Source organism: Schistocerca nitens, chromosome 1 (genome assembly GCF_023898315.1).
Source record: "Schistocerca nitens isolate TAMUIC-IGC-003100 chromosome 1, iqSchNite1.1, whole genome shotgun sequence".
Lineage (NCBI taxonomy): Eukaryota > Metazoa > Arthropoda > Insecta > Orthoptera > Acrididae > Schistocerca > Schistocerca nitens.
This window is the reverse complement of record NC_064614.1, coordinates 1,149,829,098-1,149,843,849: the sequence shown is the minus strand read 5'-3', so window position 1 is coordinate 1,149,843,849 and position 14,752 is coordinate 1,149,829,098. Positions and strand designations below refer to the sequence as shown.

At 38.2% G+C, this 14,752-nt stretch overlaps 1 protein-coding gene across 1 annotated transcript in view; it reads left to right on the top strand.

The window, feature by feature from the left end:
* The window catches only part of LOC126199850 (uncharacterized), a 48,082-nt gene extending 33,547 nt beyond the window's left edge, over positions 1-14,535 (top strand). Inside the window, exon 2 of the mRNA XM_049936658.1 lies at positions 11,831-14,535. Coding sequence (XP_049792615.1) covers positions 11,877-13,721 — 1,845 coding nt within the window. The 5' untranslated portion in view covers positions 11,831-11,876 and the 3' untranslated portion in view covers positions 13,722-14,535. The remainder of the gene's footprint in view (positions 1-11,830) is intronic.
* The last annotated feature ends 217 nt before the right edge of the window (positions 14,536-14,752 follow it).

Here is a 14,752-nt window from a genome sequence, read left to right as displayed (position 1 = left end):
TTATGAAGAGCATAAATGATGGCCAAAGCTTCTTTCTCAATCTGAGAATACTTTTGTTGGGCATCCGTGAGCGTTTTGGAGGCATAAGCAATGGGTTGTTCCGAACCGTCAGAAAAACGGTGCGCAAGGACTGCCCCAACCCCGTATGGAGAGGCGTCTGTAGCAAGGACAAGATGTTGGCCAGGTCGATAAGTAGCTAGGCATGGGGCCTGTATCAGCATAGTCTTCAATTTCTGGAAAGCCGCGTCACATGACGCGGACCAGTGAAAAGGCACGTTTTTATGCAACAGGCGATGCAACGGCTGAGCCACCGACGCTGCAGACGGTAAAAACTTGTGATAGTAGGCGATTTTCCCCAAGAAGGCCTGCAGTTCCTTAACAGACGTAGGGCGAGGAAGGGCATCGATCGCAGCGACAGTTTGTTGAAGCGGACAAATACCATCCCTAGAGAGTTGAAACCCCAAGTACGTGATAGATGCCTGAAAAAATTGTGATTTCTGAAGATTACACTTAAGACCTGCAGTCTGTAAGACATTAAAAAGTGTGTGGAGATTTTGAAGATGTTCGTCAGTGGTGGAGCCCGTGACAACAATGTCGTCCATGTAGTTGATACACCCAGGAACAGGGAGCAACAATTGTTCCAAGAATCGCTGAAAGAGAGCAGGGGCGCTAGCAACCCCGAATGGCAAGCGTTGGTATTGATAGAGGCCGAAAGGCGTGTTAAGAACCAGAAACTGCCGGGAAGCAGTGTCGAGAGGAAGTTGATGATAAGCTTCTGACAGGTCAATTTTAGAAAAATACTGCCCTCCAGCGAGTTTAGTGAACAGTTCTTCAGGACGGGGCATAGGGTAAGTGTCGATGAGGCATTGAGCATTTACTGTGGCTTTGAAGTCGCCACAGAGACAAATAGAACCATTGGGCTTGGCAACTACAACGACAGGAGAGGACCACTCACTGGAAGTGACAGGAAGCAAGACCCCTGAAGTAGTGAGACGATCCAACTCCTGTTTGACCCGATCACGAAGGGCCACAGGAATGGGCCGAGCCCGAAAAAACTTAGGCCGAGCAGTGGGTTTGAGCGTGATATGAGCTTCAAAGTCATGTGCACGGCCTAACCCAGGAGAAAAAATGGACGAAAAGGTCGTCGACAAAGAATCCAGTTGAGCATAGGGAATAGCGTCAGAGACAATATTGACAGAGTCATCTATGGAGAACCCAAAAACGCGGAAGGCATCGAAACCAAAAAGATTTTCGGCGTTGCCCTGGTCGACCACAAATATGGGAACAGTGCGAACGACGGATTTGTAAGATACCTCCGCATTAAACTGTCCCAAGAGAGAAATCTTCTGTTTATTGTACGTCCGTAATTGCCGAGTGACAGGGGACAGGAGTGGAGAACCCAGCTGAAGATACGTCTGAGAATTAATTATAGTGGCGGCAGAACCGGTATCCACTTGCATGCGAACATCTCGACCAAGGATTTGGACAGTGAGGAATAACTTCCCGGAAAGGGAAGAAGTGCAATTGACAGACAACACAAAATCAGAATCAGCGTCATGTTCCTGAACATCATGTATGCGGTCGGACTTGCAAACGGAAGACACATGACCTTTCTTTTTGCAGTTGTGACACACAGCCCAACGTTGTGGACAATCCTCGCGTGAATGTTTCGTAAAACACCTTGGACATGAAGGAAGTTGCCGGAGATTTTGCTGCAGTTTCTTAGGGGTTTGTTTACGGCTTGGCCGAGGCTGCGCGTGGGAGCGCACTGCGGCCACGTCGGCCGGCGGGGACGCGCCGCGCGCGTCGTCAACAGCGCACAGAGGTTGTATTTCCCCGACGTCACCCCACGCTTCTATTTGTGCCCCAGCGGCGCGAGAAATTTCAAAAGACTGCGCAATGGAGAGAACTTCATCTAAAGTCGGATTCGCCAACTGAAGGGCACGTTGCCGAACTTCTTTGTCGGGCGCCGACCGGATAATAGCATCCCGTACCATGGAATCGGCATAAGATTCTTTGTGAACATCAGTAACAAAGTGACACTTTCGACTGAGGCCGTGAAGTTCAGCAGCCCAAGCGCGATAGGATTGATTGGGTTGTTTGTGACAACGATAAAAGGCAACACGAGAGGCTACCACATGCGTCTGCTTTTGAAAATAGACCGACAGAAGGGAACACATTTCAGCAAAGGACAAAGACGCAGGATCCTTCAAAGGGGCCAATTGCGACAACAACCGATACATTTGAGGCGAAATCCAGGAAAGGAACAGAGACTTACATGCTTGTTCGTCCGAGACATAAAATGCCAAGAAGTGCTGTCGAAGACGTTTTTCATAATCCGACCAGTCTTCTGCCGTCTCGTCGTAAGGAGGAAAAGGCGGTACAGCCAACGACGAGAAACGGCCCGCATTTGACGCCGCGACGAAATCGCGAATAGCCGCCGTTAGAAGCGTTTGCTGTTCAAGGAGATTTTGCAAGAGTTGCTCGACAGTAGCCATGGAACCCTGTGAGTCAACGGTGAAAAGGAAAAATCCACTACCTCGTCGCCAATTGTTAGAACTTCTAGTTTAACAAGTATATTTAGAAACGACACAACACATATATGTCACAGAGTAAGTTGACATGTGAACACGTTAGCGTTCAGATAAGCACTGAGTCTCAGTCTAGCGGCCGCTGCTCGGCTGGCCGCTTAGGTGGCGCCGCTGCTGCATGGCTGGCAGGCAGACAGCGCCGCACGTAGAGGACGTGCGTAATTGCGCGGCGGCACTTTAAATGATCGGCGAGTCACAACACTGTGAGATGTAAACAATTGGAGAATTAATTAGAAATGTAATTACGAAGGATATTAATTACAGAGGAAGACATAAAAATAAATAACAAATAAAAATGCATCGCTTGTTAATAACTTTTAAGCTGATTTTAAAGATAATGAGCTTCTTTGTGTTAACTCATTACTCAATTGTAATCATGGTAATTAGAGGTGCCGACCACCTATGCCAACACTTCCACAGTATTTTAATATTTTCCGCCAAATATTTTATGCCTTCAATTTCTTTATTATACATTCAATCCAGCATTTGTATGTAATTTTGTTAATGACAACAATCTCTTGATAATTATGACAATATACGTTTTTCCAGACCCTTGTATTTGCTTTCACAATGAATATCAAGTATTATTAGCAAATTGGACAAAATGATATACATACAGACACACATACAAGTCCCTAGGAAGCACTAAATTGTCTGATAATTATCCGGATGCATATAAAAAGATGGTATCAGACATTTCATATGAATTCTGGGGAAGGCTGTATCGTTATACACCCCCCACCCCCTCCTCCAGTCACTCTTACAAGTATTACTTGTTTGAAAGGCTGCTAAATACATATAAACAAAAAGAATCAAAACAGTTTTCTTTTCTTAGCTGTCACGCCAGTCACTGGTTCACATTGCACATCTTAAGGAATTGGCAGCTCACAATCATCAGTCCTTTTGTTTTGCTGTCCATCTTGTGTCTGCAACACCTCTTTTTCTGTCAGTCTCTATGCTCTAATAGCACAGTCCACTATTAGTTTCACAGTTTTTTAATTTTCACTTCCAGGTCAGGTAAGGATCTTGGATACAGTTCTCTTTGTAAGAACAGGGATGAACTCATTACTCAAGGTACTCGTGCAGGTTACAATTAAGGTCACATCAGGTATAACTATGTCAAAATCATTCACATAATATCCTATACTATTAGCATATTTATAAACAAAATCACACAGAATTAATCATCTCTAACCTGTAAAGATTTAGCTATATACAGATTAAAATCAATGAACCAAAAATGAATTATATGTATCCTTTCTTTTTGATTAATATTTCAGTATATTCCACTATACAGTATATTTGACCCCCATATCTCATTTAATTATTTATCATATCAAACAAACTCACAGATTGTTTATTATGACACCATCTTGTAATGACAAACTTTTCACAAAATGTCTTTTGTCACAGTACAACTTGTCCATTTAGTAACACGTGTACATCTTTACCATTGTCCATTTGTTCATCTCATTAGCAAATTCATAAAATCATGACCATGCCTCTAATTTTCAAAGAACCATCCACAAATCAAATACATGCTCTACAGACCATAACTACGATAATCTCCATTACCTTATATCCTTCCAGATTCTATTCTGTCATGAAAATGTTAACAGTAATTTATTTATAACTTTTACACACTGCAAAGTACACAACATATGGCTCCAGAAAATTGTCTTTTAACGCAACTCATCACTCACGAATTAGATTTTTGAAATGTCCTTTCTACTTATATGTCTATTATAGTAGTAACTATTGTCTGAAATGCTTAAAGAATCATTATTTACACATTTTGAGAATTACAAAATCATTTTAAGTTATTAGTCAATCATTGCTGTGAGAAATTCAAATTTAGTACACAGTTTAAATTTTCAAAATTATTCCTCAAATAATGTCACTCGATAGTCATATTACATACAGAAAACATACACTACAGAGAATGGATAGTATTGTTAGTAAGTGATAACTTCATTACAGGTTTATAGATGAGTAAAACATGTAGCATCCGAAAATGAAAAGAAGAAAATAGAATGCTACATAGCTCGGAGACCTAGTGCTCGACACGCACTTGATGCAAGGATGTGTCCTCCTGAGGGCTTTTACATCATCTTATTTTTTCTTTGTGTTTGGCACTTGCTTATAGGCGTTCAGTTCAGTTATGTTATGTAGACCAAATAACCTTCCAGACTTTGGATACACTAACCTGTATGCGTTTGGGTGTGGCATAGACTGAATTTTGAATGGACCAATATAGATGTCAAAGAATTTCATTAATTCATTATGTATAGCCGTGGATTTTTCATGTGTTTTCACCAGAACCAGATCATCAATTTTAAAATTTGTAGGTTTCAACTTCTTATAATGTTTGTTTTTTTCCTCAGTTTCTTCCCCTGTTGTTCCATTACTTTCTTGACTATTTCTTCTCTTTCCTGTGGACTCATAACCTTATATGCTGGGAATTCAATTAAGTCGTTGATCAGATTTGGTGGTTTCCCGTGATACATTATTTCACATGGACAGAACCCAGTAGATGAATGTTGTAAGCTATTCAGTATATCTTCAAAGCTGTCTACGTACTCTATCCAACTTACATGATGTTTGTTGCAATAAGTTCTAAATAATCTCCCTATTTCTCTCATGTAACGTTCAGCTGGATTGCTTGTTAGGTGATAGCAGATATCAGAATTGGTTTATGTTCTCATCGTCAAAAAATGTTTTCCAAAGTTTAGAAGTAAATAGTGCTCCATTGTCAGAAAGTATGCTCTTCGGTTTGCCTACGTATGTGAAATAGTCTCTTCTAATTTTCAAAATGATGTTTTTGCTTGTTGCTTTCTTCAATGCACATAGTTAAATGAATTTTGAAAAAATATCCACCATGACAAATATGTAACAGAATCCTCCTTTTTAAGGTATCTATTTGTATTAGTTTGTCAAAAGGTTTGTCTAAGTGTACTAGTTTTCTCAATTGGCTTTCACAAAAATGCTTAAAGCTACCGTCACCTTCCCTATACATTCAACCATTCAAAAACTCACTTTTAATCCTAGCTTGCTCAGATTCTGACCAAAACTTATTTCAGATCTTTCTCTCAAATTCATCATGTGACATGGTAGAATTTACATTCTGATTGGCCCATGAGATTGCTTCTCCATCCAAAAACTGCTTAACAAATTTAATTTTAACATTGTTTGTCATGTCATTACTAAAATTACCCTGACAATGGTGTAAAAAAATCAACAGGATGCAATTTCCCATCTCCTGGAAAACATTTTAAAGGTATGCCACCCCATACACAATTAAAATTGTTAACAAAATTTCTTTAGGCTACACCCACTTGTAATTCTACAACTTTCTTACTTAAATCTATAACATTCTTTTTACACAAATCTATTTTTTCATCACACTTTAGGTCTACATTACTTATTTGATTGGAAATGTCTGTAAGTTTTAGCTCAGTTCCTTTTGTAAGCTTGTACTTTTTCTTCTAAGATTCTTCTAGTCTGAACAACCTCTACTTTAAGTTTATAATTTTATATTTCTAAGTGCTCATCTAGTTTTTTGAATCTCTCCCTGTTTTTGGACAACTCTTGTATGAAATTAGTTTCCAATATTTCTAACCTTCCTTCTACTGCTCCTACACAATTACTGAGTTCCCCCTGCTCTGTCTCAACAGTAATTTTTAGTGCTGCCAAACCATCCTAGATTTCCCTTATCTTACTAGTATCCTGCCTAATCAGTCCCATCTGTTCCTTCACTTCTTGCCTCATCTGTCCCATCTGTTCCTTCACTTCTTTCATATGCTGCATTAATAACATTAACAAATCATCTCCACCTACTCTTCCCTCTGCAATTGAAGTACTTGTGCTGACATTTTCACTGGACCCCTCTCCACCAAAGCTTTGATCTACACTTTGAATACTACTGGGTGATAGTTCACTGATACTTGTTCCTAGGTCCGAAGTGTTTTCCACTGGCTTGCAACCTAAAAGTTTTTCCTCGCTTATTTTTACCTTGTCGTTATCGGCCATGGTAAAATATAAAACTTCCCACACAAATGTTTGTCACTTTCACAAAAACACTGCTTAAGAAAATAAACAGTTACTCATCTGATGGGTGACAGTGCTGTCCGAGAATTTGGTCCTTTTTATCCACACCAACTCTTCCCATGCGGCAACATCCATTCGTTTTGTGTGACCATAAAACAAAGTTTTTCAAGACAATTTATGCTTGGCATTTGTCTTATGTTCACCTGAAACAGTCACTTGTTAAACATATTTCCACATTTCAAACATCAGTCACAGCTCAACTCCACCAAATGTAATGATTCATGTTGAATGTTACTTAACTTAAGTTTCTTCTGCCTGGTCCATTGATGAATGAATGCGAAATTTTCATGTTTAACAAGATTTACTCACATTAATTGACATCCGAACTGCACACTCGTCATGTAAACAAAACACAGACTTCACAGATCTCTTTGACTTCCAATCAAACTCTCTAGCAGACTCAACAACAACTAACTGACTGTCACACAGCCTTGCTGCTTTCCCTTATATAGAATTTTAACAATTGCTCACAAAATATTCCATTATTAATTTTGTATAATTTCAATGCTACAGTTAAATTTACAAAACATAAAGAAATTGATGTTCAGCTGAGTAAGGTATAAAATACAATATTTGAATTACAATCATCTCTAGTAATATCTTAAGTTTTCCATAGGAAAATCATTCTGAACTTTTATTACAATAATGTCCCTCATATTATTTTAGTTACGTAATTAATTACAGTTAGGATTTGTTTCCTAACATGTAATGGTAGTACAGAGCTCGTGCTTTATCCAGTTAAATACATAGAATGTACGTACAAATAAGGCCTCAATTTCTGCAATTGGAAAACTGTGAGATGTAAACAATTGGAGAATTAATTAGAAATGTAATTACGAAGGATACTAATTGCACAGGAAGACAAAAATAAATAACAAATGACAATACATCGCTTTGTAATAACTTTTAAACTGAATTTCAAGATAATGAGCTTCTTTGTGTTAACTCGTTCCTCGATTGTAATTATGGTAATTAGAGGCACCGGCACCCTATGCCAACACTTCCACAATATTTTAACATCTTCTGCCAAATATTTATGCCTTCAATTTCTTTACTATACATTCAATCCAGCATTTGTATGTAATTTTGTTAATGACAATAATCTCTTGATAATTATGACAATATACGTTTTTCCAGAACCTTCTATTTGCTTTCACAATTAATATCAAGTATTATTAGCAAATTGGACAAAATGATATACATACAGACACACACACATACAAGTCTCTAGGAAGCACTAAATTGTCTGATAATTATCCAGATGCATATAAAAATGTGGTATCAGACATTTCGTATGAATTTTGGGGACGGCTGTATCGTTATATGTCCTAGGGCAATTTGAGTTTAAATGTATCCCATCCAATCTTGGGCAATATCACATGGAAATTTGTTTTGGTCAGTGAATATAGCTCTAAAACAGTCACATTGTTCTGAAGAACAGTTTATCTTGGAATTATATTTGTCACTCACTGATCTACTTTTTGTGATTCCATGAAGTATGAGCTTGGATACCACGTAGCCACTCCTTGTCACATGAACCATGTTTCTTGTATAGTTTTGTAGTTTCTTCTTTGCAGTTACTGCTTCTTACCAAATTCATTTCAGCATGTACAAAGACAACTCTATAATTATGTTTAGGTTCGGAATCCAGTTCTGCCGTTGCTTGTTTTGCATGTACTATATATGTAAAATGTTTGCTGAGTTGTTGCATTCTAATTTCAAGACACATGTCAATTTTGCAGTTGGGAAGAGTGATATTCTCCAACAGTAAGTCATCACTTACTAACAAACTCATTTTTGTTTCCCTGCATAGCTTTGACCTTGTCTTTCCTCTTACTGTATGCCACCAACTTCCAGTTAAACAGCGGAAAGTACAGGATGGAATAATGACAATGTTATAAGAAGGATAGATTGCTAAGAAGTGGCATTTTGGCTGGAAGCTTACTTGTTTGGCAGTGTTTTGTGTGTGTGTGTGTGTGTGTGTGTGTGTGTGTGTGTGTGTGTGTGTGCCTGACTGTCACTCAACATCTCCACTGTATGGCGAGTAACAATCTGTCCTTTTCATAGCATTTTCAACTTTCACATTTTATATTTATGTGCAGAGCTTAGGCTTGTTGGGTTTATCGTGATGTCATTGGAGGCACTGGGTATGTTGTAGAGTTCTTATGCACACACTTATTTTTGTTATCATTTTGTATTTCTGTTTGACAGATTTGACTTTGACAGGACTGCTTTTTGTATTAATCTATCATTTTCTTTCTTTGCAGTTAATGTACTATTCAATAGCATGCTCATTGTTTGATGGAAGGGTCATACTTCAGTGAGAAGATTAGTAATTATAGATGGTAAACAAAACAGCAGTCAATCAAATCGACCACTCATGTGTGGCTATCCTTGCATCACATTGATCTAAGGAAATAATGCTTCCCAGATCAAGGACAAAATTTCTCCTCCAGAAGGATAATCTACCAATATCTGAAGCTCATGAAATATCATTTTAATGCAACATATTTTTACTACATGCATTTCATATGGTGCACAAGGGCAACCCTCAGTGTGGCAGGAGATCTGTCCACCATCCTATCTGACATTAGGTAGTGACATTGTAACAAATGTTTTAAAATAGGAGAAAACATTGATGCAGTTTGAGCTCTTTTTTAAAAAAATATATATAACAGGCAGTTTTAGCAGTTTGATTCATCTGATTCTCATTCCATTAAGTAGCATCTCAAGTCAAGCTCAGTTTAGTTTTATGCGACTATGAAGACATCAGGGTAAATGTAGACACTAACTTTCTTATGACTTTCTTTATTCTCATCATTTATTCAAAGATAAGCAACCGTTTAATCATTCTGGCTCACTTGTCAAAAAGAATTTTCTGAACCATTGTAATGTAACTTTTAGACACACTAAACTCACCCTATGGAAATTGCTAGAAGAATATTTTCAGTGTCATAGTTTAGTGCATTGTAAGGAAGTTCTTCCAAATGGTTGGTGGACTTTAATACATGATGAGATAACTTGAAAATGATTTTTGTCGGTGATGAAATACGGTTCTGTGTCGACAAAGGCAGACATTCCAGAAAAAAAATCTGATAAGTGTTCCTCAGGAATTATTGCAGCAATTTTGCTTGTATGTGATACCCAGTAAGTGTGATGATGAATATGCTGTTGAGCATCCAAAATTCATCACCACCTCCAGTACTCTGTTTCATATTGATCAGTTTTTGTGTACACATTTCTCTTATTTCATGTCACTGTATAATAGTTAATGTTAAATACACTAGTACACAAAAGTTAAGGACGAAAGTAACTATCGCATAATATCACTGCCAGTTAACAGAGTTCGATAAAACTTGGACCATATGTTTAAGGAACTGTTACAGTGTACCACAGAAGATAACTAAAAGAAATATGCAATGAGACAAACATAAAAGAGACTTTTATTCAAAGACAGTAATTACACTGAAGTTTAATAAACGTAAACATGGTCCGCAGTAGGCTATAATGGGATGTTTATTTAATTGTGCAATTAGCTAATTTCGACTAAGTGTCATTTTCAAGTACATTTCTAACATCTGTATTTCATGTCATTTTCAAATCACTCTTAATGACAAATAAAAAGTGTCCATATTCCATTATTTTACGAAAGGATTACACTACGGTGACACCTTTTAAGATCATATTCTGAACTTTGCTCTATGTACAACAACATGGTAACTGACAGCAGCTGGTAATTCATTGTCACAGGTACTTATTCATCCCTGAAGTCACTGCCATCCACGTTGGTCTCCTGGACATTACAAATGATGGGACATGGTTCTTAATAGGGTGTGTGATCCCCATGGATGGCAGTGTGCGCTCCGCAACATGCTTCTGTGCTGGCCACCAGGTTCATAATAATTTCTTGTGGCAGGGCATTCCATTCCTCCACCAGCATGGTGGACAACTGTTTGAGGGTTGTTATTGTCCATGAAGATGCTCCAATATCTCTCCCCAATGCATCCTGCATGTGCTCCATGTGATTCAAGTCGAGGGAATGGGCAGGCCATTCCATTTGCCAAATATCCTCTCATTCCAAGATCTCCTCCACCTGCACTGTTTGGTGCAGTTGCGCATTGTCATCCATAAAAATGAATTTGGGGCGAAAGCACCCCTGGAAAGATGCACATGGAGGAGTAGTACAGTGTCACAATAACACTGACCAGTGAGTGAACCATGTTCAAAGATGTGGAGCTCAATATGCCCATGCTACGTTATGCCTACCCACACTATAATACCTGGACCAACAAAGCGATCATGTTTGACAATGTTCCTGGCTGCATTACATGTTCCCACGTGTCACCATATTAGTGTACATCCAACACTGTTGTACATGATTCTTTTAGTGGTCGAGGTGTTACAGCTTGGGGAGGCATATCGTTGCATGGGCATACTAATCTCGAAATCTTTGAACTCAGTACACTCACTAGTCAACGTTACTGTGACAATGTACACCTCCCCCATGTGCGTATTTTCAAGGGTGTATCTGATCCTGACTTCATTTTTATGGATGATGGTGAACAACCACATTTAAAAGTGTAAGTGGAGGAGCTCTTGGAACAAAAGGATATTCAAAGATTGGACTGGCCAGCCCATTCCCCCGACTTAACTGCCATCAAACATATGTGGGATGCATTGGTGAGAGTTTTGCAGCATGTCCACATACACCAATGAGCATCTAGCAGCTGTCAACCACACTAGTGGAGGAGTTGAACGTCGTACCACAAGAATTCCTTATCAACCTTAGGGCGAGCATGGGAGCAAGTTGCAGATCATACATTGCAGTCCCTATTAAGAACAATGTCGCAACATTTGTAATCTCCAGGGGAACATTATGAATGGTGACTTCAGTATCAGTATTGTCTTTAAATAAAAGACTCATTTCTGTTTGTCTCATTACCCTCTGTACTATACTGTGGCAGTTCTTTATGCATATGGTCCAAGTTTTGTCAAGCTATGTTACTTGGCAGTGACACATCATGCAAAAATTACTTTCATCCTTAAGGTTCGCATCATAATTCTGCAAGTGAAGTAGTATTGAACTGTGTCACAGTGAATTCTGTCTCTAAAAAATCTTTTTCTTATTTCAGGATTCAGTTTCTGCATTGCACAGGGCCATTTCTGTTGTTCGACAGAATGAGTCACATAAAAACAATAGAAGATTTAAAAACATCAGTTGCTGAATTAGCAAGCCTGATGGATGATACTTTCACATGCTGCAAGCGGAACTATGATGCCTTGCTACCATACATTGGGAAAAAGGAAACAAATTTTAAAATATATCACAAATTAATAAATGTTAATATAATGTTGAACAAGTTAAGTGAAGAACTTGTAGGACTTAGAGTTGAATATGTAACTCTGTCATCGTATGAACAAAGAATGGAGATTGCTCTGTTTGAAGGAGGGAGAAAGAGAAGAAAGTGTGATGTGCTTGAGTTAGGCAGACATGAGACCAAAAGTATAAAAATGGAAGTGCCATATTCTGATAACACCAAGAGTTGCATTTCATTAACTTCAGAGACTGGAATCAATATGCAGTCAAAGAATTTGGAATCAGAGGATACAGAAGAAACCAGACAGTCACCGTTGCCGAAGTTAGACATACACCGGCCAAAAAACATAAAAACAGAAATACAAGATTCAAATGAAGTTGAAAATTTATTTGTTGTTCCCATTGGTAATAATGATATTTCTGCAGATACTAGAAATAATAGAGTGACAGTTTGTTTTGCTGGTGATGAGGAAAGTGCCTCTGTGGCAGGTAGACTTGTGAGAGACAGTACTTATGATAAACCAGGTGATACAATTACTCAGAGAGAAAACACTGAAGAGAGTTTCCCATTCGAAAGTTTGGGAAGTCAGACTAGCAATCAAGAGAAGTATGAAGACATTGGCAGTGTTCTTCATGAAGATCATAGCATTCACAGATATCTTAGAGGAAAAGTTGATTGTACCACTTCCTTTTCTTACCACTCAATTCAATCTTCCAGTGGCGAAGAATCTCCTGTTGCTTTCACTGCTTGTGATTCGGAGATTGATAGATCATTACAAGGGAGATCAAACACTGGTAACAAAGAAAAGAAAAGAGCTCCGAATTTTCCTATCATATATGAAAATGGTCAGAGTTCAGAGGAATTGTGTGGTGCAGGTGATGAACTGTGTGGTATTGTAAGGCACCAGAATGGGAGATTTAAGTGTCCATTACGCAATGATGGACTTGTTAATTACCAGCCACTGCCTGTTCGTGTGAAAAGAAAGCAGCATAAAAGGAAACGAAAAATTTCCAAGAAGAACAGTTGTGCCACAGTTTCTGAAGTTCCAAATGGTAGCTGTGAAGGTGAATTTGTTAATTACCAGGCAGTGCATGGTCATTTGAAAGGAAAGGCACACAAAATCAAACGAAAAACTACCAAGAACAACAGTTGTGCCAGAATGTCTGATGTTCCAAATAACAGCTGTGAAGGTGAACTTGTTAATTACCAGGCAGTGCATAGTCTTTCGAAAGGAAAGATGCATAAAATGAAACAAAAAGCTGCCAAGAAGAACAGTTGTGCCAGAATGTTGGAAGTTCCAAATAACAGCTGTGAAAGTGAACTTGTTAATGACCAGGCAGTGCATAGTCATTCGAAAGGAAAGATGCATAAAATGAAACGAAAAACGGCCAAGAAGAACAGTTGTGCCAGACTGTCTGAAGTTCCAAATAATTGTTGTGAAGATGAACTTGTTAGTTACCAAGCAATGAATGATCATGCAAAAGAAAAGAAGGATAAAATTAAACGAAAAACTGCCAAAAAGAACAGTTATGCTAGAGTGTCTGAAGTTCCAAATAACAGCTGTGGAGGTGAACCTGTTAATTCCCAGGCAGTGCAGGGCCATAAAAAACAAATAAAGCCTAAAAAGAAACGAATAATTGCCAATAACAGTTGTGCCCAAAAGTCTGAAGTTACAAATAGCACCACACAGTGCAAGGTCATGTGAAAGAAGAGAAGCATAAAAAAGAAAGACAGATACTGCCAAGAAGAACAGTTGTGCCAGAATCTGTAGTTTGGAATAACAGCTGTGAAAGTACAGCATCTGTTTCTGTGTGGCCTGCTATTTCCTGCTTATTTACTGACTGTTGTAGATTACAGGTACCAAACAATATCAATTAGTTGATGTATGAATGTATGTTCGTGCATCATTTCATGTTAACAAAAAATTTTTCAGGTTTCATTTAGGATAAATAATCTCTTCCCTTTGTAATGAACTGGTAAGAAGATAAATACCCAACATAAAGGACACATGTTTCTAGGTAGGCTAGGTCATCTTGATCAGAAAGGTATATTACGAGACGTTGAACTGAAAAATAAATCCTGCAGTAACTGTTGGAAATACCAGTCAGTCTAGAGAACATTGTTTGCAGTACTCAGTTTAGTTTGAAAAACAATGTTTTTTGTAGTGTGTGCAACTTTTTCTGTGAAAATACAGCAGTATTAAGTCATATGATGTGCAAACTGACTCAAGAAGTTAGATGAAATGATAAAAATCAATATAGAGCCAACAACCGTAACAATATGAGAAAAACTGAAAGATTCAAAGTAATGTATGTGTGTACTATGAACTTATTTTCAGTGTAAATATGTTATTTCCATTGACCATTTGTTAATGTAGTGTGATGACCCAATGTTTTAAGTGTCAAGACAGACATTGGATAGCTCCTGAATATGAGCCTGTGTCTTGTAGGTTTTTGTGTTATGTAAAAGACAATACTCAGATGAAAATATTTTATATAATTTAACTGCATATCAGAGAAAAGAAGTCCTTTTGTGTTCAAGCCCCTCCTTCCTCATGTACCTCTCCCTCTCCCCCCCCCTCTCCCCCTCCCCCTCCCTCTCCCCTTTAAATGTAAAACTGCAAGATTTGTGAAGTGTTGTAAATGTATATTACATAAATCTAAGATACCTACTGATTATTGAAGTTTGAGGTTCTGGCAAAAACTGTGAAGAAAAGATTACTTCATACAAGTGTTA